The sequence below is a fragment of the Plutella xylostella genome, chromosome 13 (genome assembly GCF_932276165.1).
Source record: "Plutella xylostella chromosome 13, ilPluXylo3.1, whole genome shotgun sequence".
Lineage (NCBI taxonomy): Eukaryota > Metazoa > Arthropoda > Insecta > Lepidoptera > Plutellidae > Plutella > Plutella xylostella.
In genome coordinates, this window is record NC_063993.1 from 9,719,294 (window position 1) to 9,738,631 (window position 19,338).

Genomic DNA, 19,338 nt, shown 5'->3' on the forward strand with positions numbered 1-19,338 from the left:
CCATTATCCTTAGATTTAAATATTCTTCATTTATCATTTTTTCTTTTCCCCCGACTTCTAAAAATATTGTAATTACTGAAAATACCTTATCTACACTGTATTAATAAATGGTGAAAACATGGTTCTGAAACGCTCCAAAAAAAGGCGGTACGCCCACTGCCGTTCTCCTTTTAGAATAAACTATTTTTTTACATCCGGTGCCGGTTTACGCATGGTCAACAGTAGATTTCTAGCAGCCGAAAACTGCATTAAACGGTTGGGAACAAGTACGCTTTCACAGTATATACACACACAAGGCTAACTAAACCTTAATCGCTTTATTTATAGCCTAAAAAAGTCCGATTCCGGTATTACTTCAATACCGGTATTAACTTTCAATACCGGTATTGAAAAAAGCGGGAATTTTGTACGGGATCCCGGTATTACGAATACCGGTATTGCGGTATTGCATGCCCTAGTTCGTAGTGCATCAGTTATTAAATTCTAGGGAGGCTTGATGTGTGCTGCCATCTCTACGAAGATACTGTTATTTAATGGAGTAAAAGTTGATAATGTGTCTTGCTCTCTGCTGGTGCTGTTTTTCCTTGTAAAGAAGACAGGTGTCGCTACACTATGAACTAACAATATTATGATTGATTTCTATCAGCATCCATTTCTATGTTCTCGTTAGAGAAGAACTTGTGTTCGAAATGACTGACATGCTTTATTTACAATTTCTAATATACGGAGTGACGATGCTTTTATTCTGAGGAACACATTCAACCACAGAGTAACTTCGATTTTTTATTGTCGTATGTGACAGTTGCCATTGACACTTGACACTTCCCAAAGTTTTTTGTTTTTTTCGCCTTGCTACGTCCACCGTATCGCAAACTTGGTGATCCAAATAAAACTAATTTTATAATTTAGTTACGATGTCGCCGGAGGAAAGTATAGAGAGATTTAAACTCTTGGGTTTAAGCGAACAAAAGGCCAAGGAAACCTTAAAGAACGTTAATGTTACGAAGATATTACTTGCCGCGCTCAATGAGGTTAGTTTCAATATCGTACAAAATTATTAATTATAAAAACGTTTTATCTAAGTTATTTTATCAAATACAGCGTAAAACGATAGCTTAATAATTTAAAAATATTTTCTAGGTGGACATTAAGTCACTTCCGTCCGGAGCCGGTATGCTGATCTACCATCTGGCTACCAAAATAAAGCCTCAAATAGCCGGCCAGCTCGGGTTCGTCTGTAAATACATATCTTCTGGGAAGTTGGACTCGACACTGAGGGTTGACGCGGCACTGGAGTACCTCCTGAGTCACGTAAATGAGTCAAAAGTTGATGGGAGTGCATTTGAGAAAGCTTGCGGGGTCGGAGTGGTGGTTACTCCGGAGCAAGTTGAGCAGGCTGTGGAGAAACACCTGGCCCAGTACAAGCAGGAGCTGCTGGAGAAGCGGTACCGGTTCAATGCGGGAGTGCTGATGCAGTCTGTGAGGTCCGATCTGCCGTGGGCTGACGGCAAGGCCATTAAAAATGAAGTTGATGTACAGGTAATATTTGTTTCACTCTCTTTATACAATGGCTGGTTAATGTTAGCTGTTATGTAGAGTACATGTTAAATTTACATAATATGAAGGCTGTTGAAAATATGCCTATTTTGTGTGTGTTATTATTTTTTCTAATTATTCTTTTATTCAATGGATTCTTTGTTACATATGGTGTGTGATTCAGACTGATCTCTTCTTGTCACAAAACTCTACTCAAGGTTATGTGGCATAATTAAATTTTTGGATCATAGTAGGTATTTATTTAAACAAGTGTTATTAGCCCTATAGAACCATGTACAGTGGCCTGCGCCTAAAAGTATGCAGGCACGGTCCGCACAGTGATGCCATCTAGTAAAAACCTTGTAACTACAACGTATTGGACGTGTGTTTTGATGAGTGCATGTTGTTGTTCTGTAAGTAAGAGTGTTTAAGCAGTACGATATTGTTTGTATTCGCTGTTTTTACTACTGTGTATATTAGGTAGTTAATTTCATACAATTTCGTCATAGTGACTGTGGCGTAGTTGTTAAGGCGTGGCGCGGCGGTGCCGCATGAGTTATTACGAATTTGTTGATACTTACTTCGCATCCTGTTATTGTTTTTTGTGACTTTAAAGATCATATGATAGAAGTTTCCTTTACTTTAAAACTAAATTTAAAAAAGTTTTTAATAAAATATTAAAACATAAATATTACTTAGTTGACTTTAATTAACATGTAGCAGTCAGGTGCAATGTAGCAGACGACTAACTTAAACTTGCTTCTTTTTATTTATTGAGTTGTTCTCATAAGATTGAGGGTAGAACTATATAATATATTATATATGTGATCATGACTCCCAGCGCTTCTTTGAGACAATACAACACTTGCGTTCCACTCAACGTTTTATAAATCGCTTTGGCTACTAAATATTACATATCGATGCTTAATACTGATATCAAGAATGTTAAAAGGCATTTAAAAATAAAAACCAATAGTTTTACTATTTAGTGGAGGACTTGAACCCAGGGACCTCATGCCGCCACATCAATTCATGAATGCTTAACCACTCGGACTATCACCGACCATGATAGCGTTCTCGAAATATGCTATCTGTTATTATTACCGCCACCGCCCCGTAACTTATATTTACAAGCTGGTTACTAGATGGCATTACTGTTTGCAATTCGCCTGATTACTTTTAGGCGCAAGCCACCGTACCTGTATATTTGATTTATTAAAATATGGTGAGTATTATGGAAACAAATAAAATGTATTGTTTATTCTCATTTCAGATATTAGATTTACTTGGTCCTAAAACCGCTGCTGACCTGGCTCCACCCCCCAAGGTAGAAAAGAAAAGTAAAGGGGCTGACACTGGCAAGAAAACTAAAAAGGAGGAGAACAAAGGTAATTCATATTTATTTTCTTCAGGAAGATGTGAGAAGTGTACAATAATGCTCTTAAAATAGGCTCTAATCAAGAATAAGTACATACATAACAGTAACAAAACTGCTGTAGAAAACATTTAATATTTAGTTCTACTTCAGTTATAGCATGAATCAATTATCATTATCGGACATCTTGAAAAGGCTTGTATAATATTAAATTATAATGCTTTGGTGTGAGATGCAAAGTATAGTAACTACATACCTACTTTAATAGCAAATAATCACTACAAAGATAAATTTTATATAATTTTCAGCCTCCAACGCAGCTGCAAATGAATCTCAAGCAACTGGCGACCTCGGCGGAGCACTCTCTATCTCAGAACTTATGAAGAAGCTGCCATTCCATGCTCCCGGAGAGAATTACAAATCCGACGGCTATGTGGTCACTCCTGAGACCAAGCGCCTACTCCAAGAACATCTTAAGATAACTGGAGGCAAAGTGAGGACCCGGTTTCCCCCAGAACCCAATGGAATTCTGCACATTGGCCATGCTAAAGCGATTAACATAAACTTTGGGTATGCGGCAGCCCATGATGGAGTCTGCTTCTTGAGATATGATGATACCAACCCTGAAAAGGAGGAAGAAAAGTTCTTTGTTGGTATCAAGGATATGGTGGAGTGGCTTGGTAAGTGTTTCCCTATAAAAACATATAGTCCAAACACTATTGTATTTGTCGTTTTGAGCACTTTTATGAGGCCATAGTTATGATGAGACATAACTGCGACAGTGCTTTGTGGAACTTTTATTTCGACAACATGGAGCTTTATTTAGCATATTCTACTGATCCTAGGTCACCACCACAATGTTTTGCTGACAAAGACTGTCTCAACAAGCTTTTTTTTTGTTAATTTAACCAAAATCCCCTTCCCGCCACTTGCAGGCTACAAGCCCTACAAAGTGACCCATTCCTCCGACAACTTCGACCAGCTGTACCAGTGGGCGGTGCAGCTGATCCAGCAGGACCTGGCGTACGTGTGCCACCAGCGCGCGGAGGAGATCAAGGGCTTCAACCCGCCGCCCTCGCCGTGGAGGAACCGCCCAGTGGAGGAGAGCTTGCAGCTGTTCGAGGTATGAGTCGTCAAAGTTGTGACAGAAATTGTGTGCAGTTAACAAAATAATTCAATCAATCATTGGTTGTGGCTCTATGCCGTGTTTGACTAACATATATGTATAGCTGTATTTACGGTAATACCTGGAATAACAAAATAATTCATCACAACCCATCACATCCCCACTGCTGGGGCTAGGTCTCCTTCCAATGAAGGAAGGGTTTTTAGGCCTAGTCCAACATGCTAGCCTAGTGCAGGTTGGTGGACCCCAACACAACCAAGCTTGTGCTGAGAAAAAAAAAAAAAAAAAATTTAAAATTTTAACTGTTTATTTCATAAAAAAGGTTAATTGGATAAATTAGTAATTCCCCGGTTTAATCTTTACATATTTGAGATTTTTATCCCTGGGAAGGTTGCCCTCATTTACATAACTATGTGGTTATAATTAAGTGCCTTATCAATACAAACATAGTACAATTATCATTCTGGATGTGAATTATCTGCACGTACATCCCGTTCTTTCTTATATCTGTCATATATATAGTAACGTTTAAGTAAACTTCGAACTTGCTTTGGATTTGCATCTCTTACATTATTTATTAAAGTTTTTGGTAGTGAGTTTAATATATGGGGTAGGCTGTACGTCCAAATTCTTCTTCCGTATTCGTTATTACAATTAGGTATGTCGGAAGCGGAGGTGGAGCAGGTGCACGTTCCTGGGGTGGCTGGGTGTCAGGATTGTCCGACATCGTGTTTCGTAGGCGTAGGAATGGCGATTTTAATAAAAGTCACTTTAAATAATCACTTTGTTTAATTATCGCACAGTTACACAACACAATAACACTTAGCAAGCCAAAACACAGAAAGGGTAACGTAATGTCACTAAGAAACGCGGGACAGTTTCTAGACGTGTGCGCAGAACGACGCTCAAGTACAGACTGACTCGACTCTACGTCGTCCCCCACCATCTAGACTCCGTCGAGCGCCACTAGAGGCGCTGGCGTTCCCATTGTCACTTGTTTTGCAGATACTCCGCTAGGTGGCGCGACAGTTGACGTCCGTTTCCGACACGGCCATCCTGCTGGCACACGCCCTCGTGTGTCATTCTGTGAAAGAAACATTTCCTGAGAGTAACCCAGCTCGGCCAATCTTCCTGACATTTAAAAAAAAACAAACTGAAAGTCTCTCTCTGTCTCTGTCACCTCTCATCTTTCATGAAAACTCATAAGTCAGAATCAAATTTTATTCAACCAACAGTATCAGCACTAACACAAATTTACACACAGACACAACTAGTACACGTCTTCTTCTTATGTACCTAGGTAACTTTCATCAGTTTGCCATGTACCAATCACGAAACAAAAATATCATCACAATGAGTTATTCTGATACACTATTCGACTTCATTCGAGTAATCACCTATCACCACGGTTACTCCAAACCGAACTCAAAGACGCATCTCCACCTCATGTGGATTGCACGCGTGTATCACACGCTACGGTCACACAAGACCACGGTTAATCCAAACCGAACTCAAAGACGCACCTCCACCTCATGTGGATTGCACGCGTGTATCACACGCTACGGTCACACAAGACCACGGTTAATCCAAACCGAACTCAAAGACGCACCTCCACCTCATGTGGATTGCACGCGTGTATCACACGCTACGGTCACACAAGACCACGACTACAACCAGAGCCTTACACGAGCACGAGCTCTACATCCACTCTCTCTCTCACCTCGGTTCAGCTACTGGTTAAGTCGAATTAATACGGTCGATAGTGACCACTCGAATCCACCCAAACTCAATCTTCATCATTCTCTACATCATCGTCAATACAGATTGGTACATCGCTCGCTGGCATCTTTCTTAACCTATCGTGAGCATATTTGTAAGTTCGTTTTGAATTTAAAGCCTTTAGTCGATAACGATCACCATCTAAGACCTCGATTACTTTAAAAGGACCTTTAAATTTTGCATCTAGTTTAGTTTGATTTCGCTCTTCATTTTCTAGCAAAACAAAATCACCAATCTCAAAATTCACTACTTTGGCCTTAGTTCTATCGAAACGAGTCTTATCATAGTCAGCACTCCTCTGAATACTCTCTGACGCAGTTTCACGAACGCTTTCAATATTGACTTCGTTATCGACCTCACTACACATCAACGACAACGGTCTTGCGACTTTACCGATAAGTAACTCCAGTGGTGAAGCCTTTGTAACGCGGTTCAAGGTACAATTAATTGCAAGTTGTACTTCACCTAGAGCATCTTGCCATGATTTATTACCACTGGTCTCTACTGCAGTCAACATCGATTTCAAGACGCTCATGACCCGCTCTACTTGACCGTTTGCGCGAGCAGAGCCGGTCGCTATCAGATGCAACTTAATATTCTTACTATCGCAAAACTCTCGAAACTCTTTGCTGGCAAAACATCTCCCTTGATCGGCTATCAGACGGCTAGGCGCTCCAAAAAGAGCAGTACTCTGAGCAACGGCGCGAATACTGCTGTTAGTGTCGATGTTGGAGCTATGATAGAGCAAGATATATTTTGTGAATGCGTCGATTAACACAAACACGTACTCCTTGTGGTCGTTCTTGCCGCTTAATTTGCCTGTAGCGTCAATATGTACCGTGTGCCACGGGATTGTCACTTTCGGTATGGGATGAAGTTCGGCGGGAACCCTTCCACTATGCGATTTGGATACCTTACAAGTCACGCAATTATCCACGAACTTCCTAACGTACTGTGTCATTCCAGGAAACCAATAGAAGTCAAACAATTTCTCACAGGTCTTATCAGCTCCCAAATGAACAAGAGAGTCGTGGAAATTGTTAATCACGGACCATCTTAACGCACGCGGTAAATAAGGTAGGCATTTTGACCTACCGTTCCGTTGGATTTTACGGTACAAGATACCCGATCGCAACACATAGGTTTTCGCAACTTGCTCGTCCAATTGACCGTTTTCCAAATCAATTATTATTTTCGCGATCTCTACATCACGCGCCTGTTCAGCTTGAAGCCAGTTTGAAGAAACTTCAGTCACCTCTACACGTTTATGCTGTACATAAGGTACCGTTTGTTTTGTGTTGGGTGGCAAAGGATTACGGGACAAAAAATCTACGTGAGCCATTTGTTTACCCTCCCGATATTTCAAATCGAAGTCAAACGATTGCAGGTAAGCCCACCACCTATGGGCTCTAGGTGTTAAGTCACTCTTTGTCTGAGAAGATTTCAGGGAATTACAATCTGTGACAACCGTAAATTTTCGGTCAGCTAGGTACTGCCGGAAGTGTTTGATTGAGTTGACAACAGCTAGTGTTTCCAACTCATAAGAGTGGTATTTGCTCTCTGCCGGGGATGTACGCTTGCTGAAATAGGCAACAACATGATGTTTACCATCAACTATTTGAAAAAGAATTGCTCCATAGCCTAGGCTGCTGGCATCTGTGTGAAGCTCTACCGGGTATTTAGGGTCAAAAATCGTGAGGACGGGATGCTCTGTCAAGATAGAAATTATGTTCTGACGAATTTCTTCGTGTTCTGGCTTCCACGTTAAGTCACCCTTTAGTGACGTTAGTCGATATAAGGGAGCCATGATCAGAGAGAAGTCTTTGACAAATTGACGGAAGTATGATGCCAATCCGATGAATTGTCGCAACTGTGTGACTGTCTGAGGAGGTGGTAGAGCCGTCAGTGCCTCTATTTTCCTACCATTTGGCCTAACCTGCCCGTTTTCTACCTCAAAACCTAAGAACTCTACCTTTGTCTTTAGAAACGAACACTTTTTGAGGTTCAAAGAGAATCCAGATTTGGCTAGAGTCTCTAAGACGGTGTGGAGCCTTTCTAACCCTTGCTCTACATTTGTAGAGACGACTAAAATGTCATCAACGTAAATAATAACGTAGTCATTGGCCAAATCACCTAGCGCATTCATAATTGCTCTTTGGAAGACAGAAATAGCATTTTTCAACCCGAACGGCATTTTTAAAAACTCATACTGGCCTTCGGTCGTTATGAACGCAGTGGCCTCTACCGACTCTACATTTACAGGAATTAAATGGAAGCCACTTGCGCAATCAAGTTTTGAAAAATATTGGGCACCTTTGAGACGTGTAATGTGGTCAGCAATGAGCGGAAGTGGGAACCTGTCTGATACGGTATTGCTATTAAGCTCACGATAGTCTATGCACATTCTGTCTGATCCGTCTTGTTTTTTAACTAATAAGGCAGGACTGGCAAAAGGAGAGCAACTTGGTTGAATAATTTTAGCCTCTAATAACTCTCGCACACGTTCACGTATAACGCGTTTCTCTTCGTCGGTCATCCTATACGGTTTTCTCTGTACGGTACGAGTAGGATCGATTAGCCTAATCTTTAGTTCACCAGTTGTAACGCAAGTAGTTGGCATACCTGTGATAAACATACCGCGATAGTTATTTAAAATTTCTAAAAGCTTGGACTTTAGAGTGCCTGTTACGTCTGTATCAATAGCAGTGAGATTAGGTAGAGCATTATCATCGTTTTCAACCGAGTGAACTACAAAATCCCTGCTCAGAGAAAATTCAGTCGCGGACATGTTAACAGAAAATCCCAGATTTAAAATTTCACGGCCAATCATAATGTCAAACTTTAGATAACTGTCCGGTAAAACGTGAAATAGTATCTCAAGAGGGTGATCGTTTATCGTTACACAGCACAGGATTTGTTCAGTGCTGAAGGCTCGCGTTTGACCAATGCCTATCAAGGCAACAACATTATGCATTCTACGGCCACATAATTTAGATGCCGTCTTTTCTTTTACCAGCGAACATTCAGCACCAGAATCATAATAAAAACAAAACTGCTCACCGTTATGTTCTAACAACGAAGTTGGGGGTTGCACCGCGCATACATCCACGCGTCGCTCTACATGCGCCGTGGTAGAGCCAGCACTTCCTCCTGCACTGCTGCCGCCGCCGCCACCACTCAGGCAACGCAGCGCAATGTGACCAGGCTTGCCACACTTGTAGCAAACCAGGGGCCTCGCTGCTGGTTGGTGGGTAGCTGCTGAGCTTGATGCTGGAGCTGGAGTCGCTGTCGGCACTGCTACTGGGTGCCTCCGGATATCCACTATTTTGCTTCTACATTCAGAACGTTTATGTCCATGTTTACCGCACGCATAGCACTGTATTAGCTTGCTACGCTTTTCGGGGACGTTGACTTCACTAGTGGAACCAATCTTACGTTTGAGGTGTGAAAATGCACTTAGTTCTTGTTGGAGTTTATCCCTTGACGTAATGTCTGATGTAAATGCCAACCGTTGCAATCTTGAATCAAACTGCGATATATGGGCCAGCACCGTAGCAACAGCAATCTGCTCCTTGCTGACATCTTTCCACCGGTTAGTTAAGGATGTCAACATTCGACTTGCATAGACTGCGATGGTTTCTTTTTCACTTGGTTTATCAGTATTCAGGCTGATGAGATTGCCCGCCAAAGTTTCACTCGTGACAAATCTTGTTGAAAATAGCGATTTAAAATCACTCCACGTCATACCTTGATAAGCAATTTGTGAGAGCCATGTAGATGCAGATCCTTTTAACGCCTTGCTGATTGCCAGGATAAGAGGTCCTCCGTTTAGCGGATTTTCGGCCAAACATAAATCAGCTGTTGCGCACCAAGACCTTGCATCCATATCAGATATCTCTGGGTCGAACTCCGGTAGGTCTATGTTGCTAGGTTTAGGCTTATGCAATGCTTCTATCAACGCCCGCATGTTCGCGTTTTGCATTTCAAACATAGCACGCCAACATTCATTATCTGCACTGCCTTGAATCGCCATGGATCCCACTTCTGATGTCGGAAGCGGAGGTGGAGCAGGTGCACGTTCCTGGGGTGGCTGGGTGTCAGGATTGTCCGACATCGTGTTTCGTAGGCGTAGGAATGGCGATTTTAATAAAAGTCACTTTAAATAATCACTTTGTTTAATTATCGCACAGTTACACAACACAATAACACTTAGCAAGCCAAAACACAGAAAGGGTAACGTAATGTCACTAAGAAACGCGGGACAGTTTCTAGACGTGTGCGCAGAACGACGCTCAAGTACAGACTGACTCGACTCTACGTCGTCCCCCACCATCTAGACTCCGTCGAGCGCCACTAGAGGCGCTGGCGTTCCCATTGTCACTTGTTTTGCAGATACTCCGCTAGGTGGCGCGACAGTTGACGTCCGTTTCCGACAGGTATATTAAATGTGGGTGTTTTGGCAGAGTTCGTAGGCTACCATATCTCTTCTTTAAGTTAAGTGACTGTATCTTATTCTGATTATCACATACAATTGCAAGTTTTACTTTATCATATACACTCATTACTTTACAATATTGGAACAAGTTTTCATAATTATTTCTATGTTCATATTTAATTTTTAATGGTACTATTGTTTTTAACAGTCTGATTTGGATGTTATAAATACGTAGTCTGATTTGGATGTTATAAATACGAGAGAGTTGTTGGGTAAGTTGGGCTACCCGACTGTCAGATGTTTTCAAGCTCGACTACGGATGCTTCAACAAAATAATACGAAAATTATTTTCACAACACCTGTTTGTCGGCTGCAGAAGATTAATAGTAAATTTCTGAAAGATCAGTGACTATTTACATGTTTATAAAACACCTACTTACCTCTCCCGTAACTTTGCAGGACATGAAAAACGGCAAAATCGACGAAGGCGACGCCACCCTCCGCATGAAGATCACTCTAGAGGAAGGCAAGCAAGACCCGGTCGCCTACCGCATCAAGTTCAAGCCGCACCACAGGACCGGCAGTAAATGGTGCATCTACCCTACGTACGACTACACGCACTGTTTGTGTGATAGTATTGAGCATATCACACATTCGCTGTGTACTAAGGAGTTCCAGTCTAGGAGGTGGGTGAAAATAACTTTGGTTTTGTAAAGGTACAATAGTGTACCTTTACATGTTTATGCAGCGGACAGCATGGCGTGGATTTATATGTCGTATTACCACAGGTCTCAGCCCCACTCCCTGATCTAGTACTTTGCATAAGTCAAAAATAAAAACATGGGATTAGGAATATTCTGGATTTTCATTTTATGTCAAATCGATTTTAAATATTGAATTAAATATCATCTACAGTCAGACATAGGTAGGACAAAACTTGTGACTCAAAAGCAGTGCCACTATACTCTCCCCCACCCTTCATAGTTCAATTAAAAATCGCCGATCCAGAGGGTGTCCCACACTATGTTTGCCTGTTGGTATTTAATAGTATTTATTAATTTAACAATTTTTTTATACATTTCAGATCGTCCTACTATTGGCTGTGCAACGCGCTGGGCATCTACTGCCCCGTCCAATGGGAGTACGGGAGGCTCAATGTCAACTACACTGTGGTCTCTAAGAGGAAAATCGGAAAACTTATCTCTGAAGGCATTGTTAATGGTATGTATATGTAAACAACTTAACATACGACGACAACATTTCTATAAACACGAATCGTCATTATAAGTGGGAGCTTTGACTATAATATTATATGGCACAGCTATTTTACCGTCGAGATACACTCGTTTGTCGAGGAGGTGTGTTAGTAAATACCATCAAAGGTTTTAATATTTTCACCGTGCATAGTATACTTATGCTGGAACTGGATGCTTATTGAATATTTTATTTAGTTCCTGTTTCACAATGTCTTGATAATGGCAACCTGTGGGATAAAACACACGCTACCACTCTCTGTAATTATGTTATAAACAGTGACAACAGTCTTTTATCCTACAGGTAGCCATTATCCAGACATGGTGAAACAGGCCCTTAGTCTATTATCAGTACTATTTATTTCCTTCTAACCCCCCACCATACCCTCCAGACTGGGACGACCCTCGCCTCTACACACTGACAGCGCTACGGCGGCGCGGCGTGCCCGCAGCGGCCATCAACAGCTTCTGTGCATCCCTCGGGGTCACGGGGGCACTGGGCGCCGTGGACCCCACCATGTTAGATGCTGCTACGAGACTGGTGCTCAATGTTAGCGCTCCTAGGTGAGTGTAGATTACATGTATGCGAATACTAGATCCGGCTACAAGACTAGTGCTCAATTTGAGCCCACCTAGGTAAGCCACTACTTCTGGATGACGGAGGCGTTGGTGTACTGGCGACGGTTGACCCCCCCAAGCCAGATGCTGCTATCAGACTAGTACACAGGTCAGTCTAATGCCTGATTGTCTAATAAACACCAAGTGAAACTCGCCGCCAAAAACTTCTTATAAACTGTTAAGTGACTGAATATGTAGGTTGGCTGGTAGAAAATGCTTTTAGCATTAAGTCCACCTTTTGTACACTTATATCTCATATTTGTGCAATAAAGTATTAAATAAATAAATAAATATGTAGTATTAAAATTCATTTCGTATCTGCTCTAGACAAAACCTTTATTAACCACCCTCCATCTTCCAGGGTAATGGTAGTACTGGAGCCTCTGAAGATCACCATCACCAACTTCCCAAGTTCGAGTCCCATTGAAGTGACTGTCCCCGACTTCCCAACGGAACCGGAGAGGGGGTCACACAAAGTTGTGTTGGACCGAGTGCTGTACATTGAAGCTACGGACTTCCAAGAGATTGCGGAGAAGGGGTACAGGAGGCTTACTCCGAACCAGAGTGTCGGGTTGAGGCACGCTGGTTATGTGCTGAAGGTGAGGATTATGTTGGGCAAAAGATGTGTACTATAAGTTTTCCTTGTGCCCACATTGACCTGAAAGAAATGGCCTTACTGAAGAAAATCTACAAGTTCTGTGATCATTGTACTTTTATATAATTTTTTTTTTTTACGAAAATTATACAAGTGCCAATATTTTGAAAAATATATCTTATTTGCTAAGGGGCCTATTAGCCCCTTCAAGGCATGTTAACTTTTGCAACACCCTGTATAATATACATTCTGCCACAGGTGAGCAAAGTGATCAAGAGCAGCGACGGCTCGATACAGGAGCTCGAGTGTACGGCGGAACCCTCCGACGCGGCCGACAAGCCCAAGGCTTTCATACACTGGGTGTCGAACCCTATTAGTGTTGAAGTGCGGCTTTATGAGCTTTTGTAAGTATCTACTACAGTAGCTTTATTATACGTTCTTATAGTTAACGAAAAGAACTCTGTCTATATAGACAGTAGAAGACGAGGCATATGGGTTTGATATGGCCTTCCGAACGCTCTTAGCCAATTAACCAACTTGTAAATCTTACAAATATTATAAACGTGAAAGTTTTGATGTTTGTTACTCTTTCACGAGAAAACGGCTGGTGCAATTTTAATAAACTTTGCCTTACTAAGCTGACAACCTGAATCAACATAATATAGGGTACTATTTATGTTGATTATGAGTTAACGAGCTCATATTATTATTGTTTCTTGTCTTCAACCTGTCACATCCCGTAAAATCAGAGACAAATAAAAATCTTTTGTGTCTGGTTTACCAATGAGTCACCGGGACGTTAGTGGTTAATATTTCTTCTGCCTCCAGATTCAAACACAAGAACCCCGAAGACCCGTCCGAAGTCCCCGGCGGCTTCATCACGGACTGCCGCGCGGACAGCCTGCGCGTGGCGCGCGCGGCGGCCGACGCCTCGCTGCGCGGCGCGAGCGTGTATGACAAGTTCCAGTTTGAGAGAATTGGATTTTTCTCGGTGGATCCTGATAGTTCTGCGGACAAGGTAAGGAGAAAATGCTATCGAAGGCTAATGATAGATTGTATCAAGCGCATTTTTTTTACAAAAAAACATGGTTGCTTAATTTCATCATTGAAAATTTTATTAGTTGAATGCATCTTAGTGTATTAGTTCCTGTAACCGCCAACAGATGTCACTATCCACTGTTCTACATCGCGGTATTAAGAGTTTTTTGGACCTAACATTGCAACAGCATTTTTTTGCAAGAACTGCGCTTGTTACAATTTACCTTTCCGGCCTCTTCACACTAAGTTACGAAACCAGCTTACATGTTTAAGTATAAAGTATATAAAGTAAGCCTAAGTAGCTATCACTCATATAGCTAAGTATCTATCTTCATAACGGACTGCCGCGCGGTCAGCCTGCGCGTGGCGCGAGCAGGGGCGTATTTAAAGATTAGGCGCCCTGGGCTCCTGTAGTTTTCCGCCCCATCAAGGAATGAAAGAAAACAAAAAGAGCAGTCAGTGTAAAGTACCTATCGACCTACATATGTATAAGAACATTGTGGTGATAGATTTGCATAGATAATGATATCTTCCGAACAAAAAAAAGATTTTTCTGGATAGACGAGTATTTTATAACGTTTAGAAATAAACTTTGGCGACTGAGTGAGGCAATTTTTTTTCTTTAGATTTCCTGAAAAAATACAGAAGCGGAAAAAAATTTACTATTCCACCGGTTCAAAAAAGAAAAAAGGCCGGCTTTCTAACTTAAAAAATCCAGCACTGCTCGTCACCAAAATACCTCGGAGTGACCCTGGATAGATCCCTTACGTACAAAATTCACTGCCAAAACACCAAGAAGAAAGTCAGCTCCCGAAACAACCTTCTGCGACGGCTTACGTCTACCAGCTGGGGCGCCTCTCCGCAAGTTCTACGAACAAGTAGCTTAGCACTCTGCATCTCAGCTGCCGAATATGCCTGCCACATATGGGCAAGATTCCCATTCCTCAGAGCCAGAAGACAAAAGTCTTCAACCAGTGCGTCCTGCCAGTGATGACGTATGGTGCAGAGACGTGGACACTGACGGTAGGACTGGTCCACCGATTTAACCGACGAACCGAATGGCGTAGTGGTTAGTGACCCTGACTACTGAACCGAAGGTCCCGGGTTCGATTCCCGGCTGGGGCAGATATTTGTTTAAACACAGATATTTGTTCTCGGGTCTTGGGTGTTGATATTTATATTTAATATCTATCTATCTATGTATTTGTGTAGATATATCAGCTGTCCGACACCCATAACACAGGTTCTACCTAGCTTGGGGTCGGATGGCCTTGTGTGAGATGTCCCCACATATTATTATTATTATTATTATTATTAAAGTCGCTCAGCGTGCTATGGAGAGAGCTATGCTTGGGGTTTCTCTGATGGATCGTATCAGAAATGAGGTTATCCATCAGAGGACTAAGGTTACCGACATAGCTGTCAAAATATGCAAGCTGAAGTGGCAGTGGGCTGGTCATATCAGCCGAAGAACCGATAACCGTTGGGGTAGACGAGTTCTCGAGTGGAGACCACGAACAGGCAAACGCAGCGTGGGACGCCCTCCTGCCCGCTGGACTGACGACCTTAGGCGGGTAGAGCCGGTAGTGGTTGGATGAGGAAGGCCGAGGACCGAGTGTTGTGGCGCCGGGAGTGGCCTATGTCCTGCAGTGGATGATTATTAGCTGATGATGGGCAAGGTCCGCGCATGCTAGAGAAGTAGATTTTGCTCTTAACGACACAATTCGTATAGTAACGGGATGCCTCAAACCGACACCGCTCTACAAGGTCTACAATAGAATATAATAGAATATCTACTATCTATGTGTACTCTCTGGCTGGGATAGCACCCCCCAGCATACGGAGAAAAGTGGCATGTTCTGTTGAGAAAGGCAAACAAGAATGAGACTCCAGACAGTATACACTTTTTTACTCATATACTGCCGCATCTTCCCGCCTTAACAGCCGCAAAGCGTTTCTAAATAGTGAGGTGTCCTTAACGGATGAAAACCCACAAAACGCAAGGCTAAGGCTCAGGTAGAAAAAGCAGCCCCAGGATCCTTTCCTACCTCTTGAGGAAAAACTTGCTCCCGGTATCAGTCTCCCATGGCATATTTGGAAGACTCTAAATCGGTTGCGAGCAGAGGTAGGCTGCTGCAAGGACAATCTTTCCAAGTGGGGCTATACCGTTGGTACCAACCTATGCGACTGTGGTACCGCCCCCCTGACTATGGAGCATGTACTCTCTTGCCCCCTGTGCCCTTCCACCTGCACTCGGGAAGACTTACTCCAGGCCAACCAAAATGCTATCAAAGTTGCTTCGTTTTGGTCTGGACAAATTTAAAAATTCGCATGTTCACTGACACGAAAGAAGAAGAAGTGTATAGTACTTACCGACCTACATATGTATAGGAACATTGTGGTGATAGATTTGCATACATAATGATATCTTCCGAAGAAAAAAAAAGATTTTTCTGGATAGACGAGTACATTTTAGAACGTTTAGAAATAAACTTATGCAGGGCGGGCGACTGAGTTAGGCAAAAAAAAACTTTAGATTTCCTTCAAGAAAATCCCTACCAAGGCGGAAAAAAATTTGACTATTCCACCGGTTCAGAAAAGAACGAAGGAGGCTTTCATACTTTAAATCATATTTCTTAAGACATGAAATCAACATTTGGAAAGATGGCTCAGGGCCGTTCTAGGCTTACGTCCTAAAATATTGTTCTGTACTTTTTAAATCCTCCAACCCAAAGTCCAAGGGCGGCCTGCCGGCCGCCCTTCGCCGCCTGCCGCCCCGGGCTGTAGCCCTTTTAGCCCTAGGGTAAATACGCCCCTGGGCGCGAGCGTGTATGACAAGTTCCAGTTTGAGAGAATTGGGTTCTTTTCGGTGGATCCGGATAGCTGTGGCGATAAGGTAGGGAGAATATGGAGTCGGCAGTTGGAAGGTTTGAAGTAAAATTCATGGTTGCATTATTGACATCGCTATAATCAGGAAATTTAAATGCTTGAACTACATTGTTCTGCAAGAATGGCGATTGTTACAATTTACCTTTTCGGCAAAGTAAAAAGTTACTAAGACAGCTGACGTGTTTATTTCTAGTAAGCCACATAAGTTTGTAGCTAACACTCTAAGTATAACTATCTTTAAAAAAATATCAAAATATGGTGGTTGAAAGAATTTGAATCGAAAAAACCAAGCGACGGGAAATTTCAATGCTATAACTATCATTATTTGTATTAAATCTTCCCTAAACGACCGTCCGTTATTGTACCTATGGATGGTATAAAATCGTATTTCAAATATACTTCGTAATTGCGTGGTTGATTTTGAATCTGATGAACTTTCCTCCAACTTTTAATTATGCTCTCGGGATTTGATGTCTGCTTTTAACGAGTTTAATTAAGAGGAGACATCGCACAGTAGAAACTGATAGCCTTCTGAACTCATCTCGGAAAATAACATGATCCATTAAATAATGGGATAACTTTAACGTTAGTTAATAAAACGATCTCAAATGTCTGTGAATGTTAATAACCACAAAGCAAATTATTAACTATGGCTAGTCTATGAAAAAGTTGGACCTAAAATGCCCCAATTTTTTTAAAACATTGACTACCAGTTTCAATATTCGATCTATCGATAGCTGAAAGTTATTATCATACGACTTTGACAAATAAAATTCAAAAATTGTTTATTTACACCCCAAGTAAGCATAAACAGTTGCATTCCCTCAAAATCGTATGAAAGTGACTGTCAGCTATCGATAAATAGAGTTATTAAAACTGGCAGTTAATTTATAAATTGATAACTATATCTATTATTAGGTTATTAGTTGGTAATGTTCGTACTTCACTGTACTTTTCCGTTTAGGAGTAATTCGGTGTTTTTATCACTGGAACGGTTTCATTGCTCGCTAATTTATTTATATATACGCTACATGTTTAAAACAAAAGACTGCTACTTTTCCCTAGTAGTTCCTATTCACCCAGTGCAGTTTGACCCAGTTGCTCCTAGTTGGAGTAAAGCCACGCCGCCCACAGCTCGCCGTGACACAGTTGTGCGGCCGCGATCTGATACTGTCACTGCCAGTGTGTGTTTTATCTTAATTTCATCTAGTACCTACCCAAGTAAATCTAAGTAAAATATTAGTATTATAATATACCGTAATATACCGTAATTTATAATATACCGTATCCAAAGACCAAAACACCGCGAATAAAAAGTTATCTTAAAAATGTACGCTAGGAATAGCCAGAATACCTCACATCGTGGTCAAAATAGTTTGTACCTACCACTACTACCTCCTGAAAGGATCCGGTATACTTACCAATAACACTGTATCATATGTAACGTCTTTGTCATAAGTTTCTAAAAAACATTCATTTATTCATATTTGAAATGCAAATAGTAATTTGGCCGAATACCGATTCAATATACTTATGTAATATGTATCTTGTTTCAGTTGGTGTTCAACCGGACAGTATCGCTGAAAGAAGACACAGGGAAGTAGATGATGAGATTTGTAAATCGCCATGTTGTTTTTAATTACTTTTGTAATATTTATATAAAAATAAAATGAACCGGAATTATTTATTACAAATTTATTGTATGTGATATTTTATTTGCGTAGGTTAGACAATAGTATAGTTTATGTTTTTTTTGGACCCTTTATGATTTATTTTTCATTCGATTGCTAGACGTTCTTCATCTCTATCTTCTTTCATCTGAAAACGAAAACAAAACAAACCACTGACTTTGGAACACGTGAAAGGAAACATTTCATTTATATTTTATTGGTATTTTATCAAAGTTTAACCAAGGTCAATCATTTTCAAGTTATGACACGAGAAAATCTTTTTAAATGCAAACAATTTTTGTTTTTATATGCATTTCATTTAAATGTTATACACGTGTTGGCTTGGACAGAAAGCCGAAAGGTGGCGAACTCAGCTCGTCATTCATTTACTAATTAATAGAACTTTCTCCCCACAAACTTACTATACCACATATATAAAACGCTACGATAGTTCCCCGAGAGAAAACGTGAGCTACGGTGGAAGTTTCCGAACGAAGGTCCAACAAGTTGCAAACTGGAGGGTTACTCTATACTGACGAAAAACGAACGAACGAAAGCTGTCGTGCAATCGGCACGTTTATTACAACAAGACAGAGCCGTGGCTCGCGCAGTGACGCTCCCAAACTTCGTTTCTCGTCATATACAGATGTATAGAGTGACCCCCTTGGCACGCCCTTACAAAGATACGCCCTTCGAATACACTCACTGTGACATTGATGGAGGAGACCACTCGGCTGTCCCATTTCAAAACACAGTAACCGCCAACTTTAAAAAAAACGGGTCTTTGATTTATATATTATTTTAGGCGATTCCGCACAAAACTGCATTGTCAGAATATCAAAAAACCGCTTAGAAACGAAAATAAAATTTCTAAAAACCTAGTAACTCCACCCTGCGAAATCAAAAATGCCACGAAAACCATTTCAAAACATAGTAAGAGCCACCAACCATTTTAAAACACAGTAAGTGAAAATGACTTACTAGGTTTTAAAATGGTCAATGGCGCTTACTAGGTTTTGAAATG

General features: G+C 41.3%; 1 protein-coding gene across 1 annotated transcript; it reads left to right on the forward strand.

The window, feature by feature from the left end:
* The first annotated feature begins 832 nt into the window (after positions 1–832).
* LOC105385230 (probable glutamine--tRNA ligase) lies at positions 833–18,347 on the forward strand. The gene is made up of 13 exons (XM_048624992.1): positions 833–1,031; positions 1,141–1,539; positions 2,810–2,924; positions 3,220–3,591; positions 3,847–4,034; positions 10,711–10,937; positions 11,336–11,472; positions 11,897–12,068; positions 12,484–12,721; positions 12,976–13,121; positions 13,546–13,678; positions 16,595–16,651; positions 18,201–18,347. The coding sequence occupies exons 1-13, from the start codon at positions 915–917 to the stop codon at positions 18,246–18,248; spliced, it is 2,349 nt and encodes a 782-aa protein (XP_048480949.1). The 5' UTR covers positions 833–914; the 3' UTR covers positions 18,249–18,347.
* Positions 18,348–19,338: the final 991 nt, after the last annotated feature.

What these genes read in the sequence shown, in the direction of transcription:
- LOC105385230 (XM_048624992.1), top strand. Translation starts at nt 915, where the DNA reads ATGTCGCCGGAGGAAAGTATAGAGAGATTTAAACTCTTGGGTTTAAGC. An exon ending in AGAGCTTGCAGCTGTTCGAG is followed by an intron (nt 4,035 to 10,710) that starts GTATGAGTCGTC and finishes GTAACTTTGCAG; the next exon opens with GACATGAAAAACGGCAAAAT. An exon ending in AAGGAGTTCCAGTCTAGGAG is followed by an intron (nt 10,938 to 11,335) that starts GTGGGTGAAAAT and finishes TATACATTTCAG; the next exon opens with ATCGTCCTACTATTGGCTGT.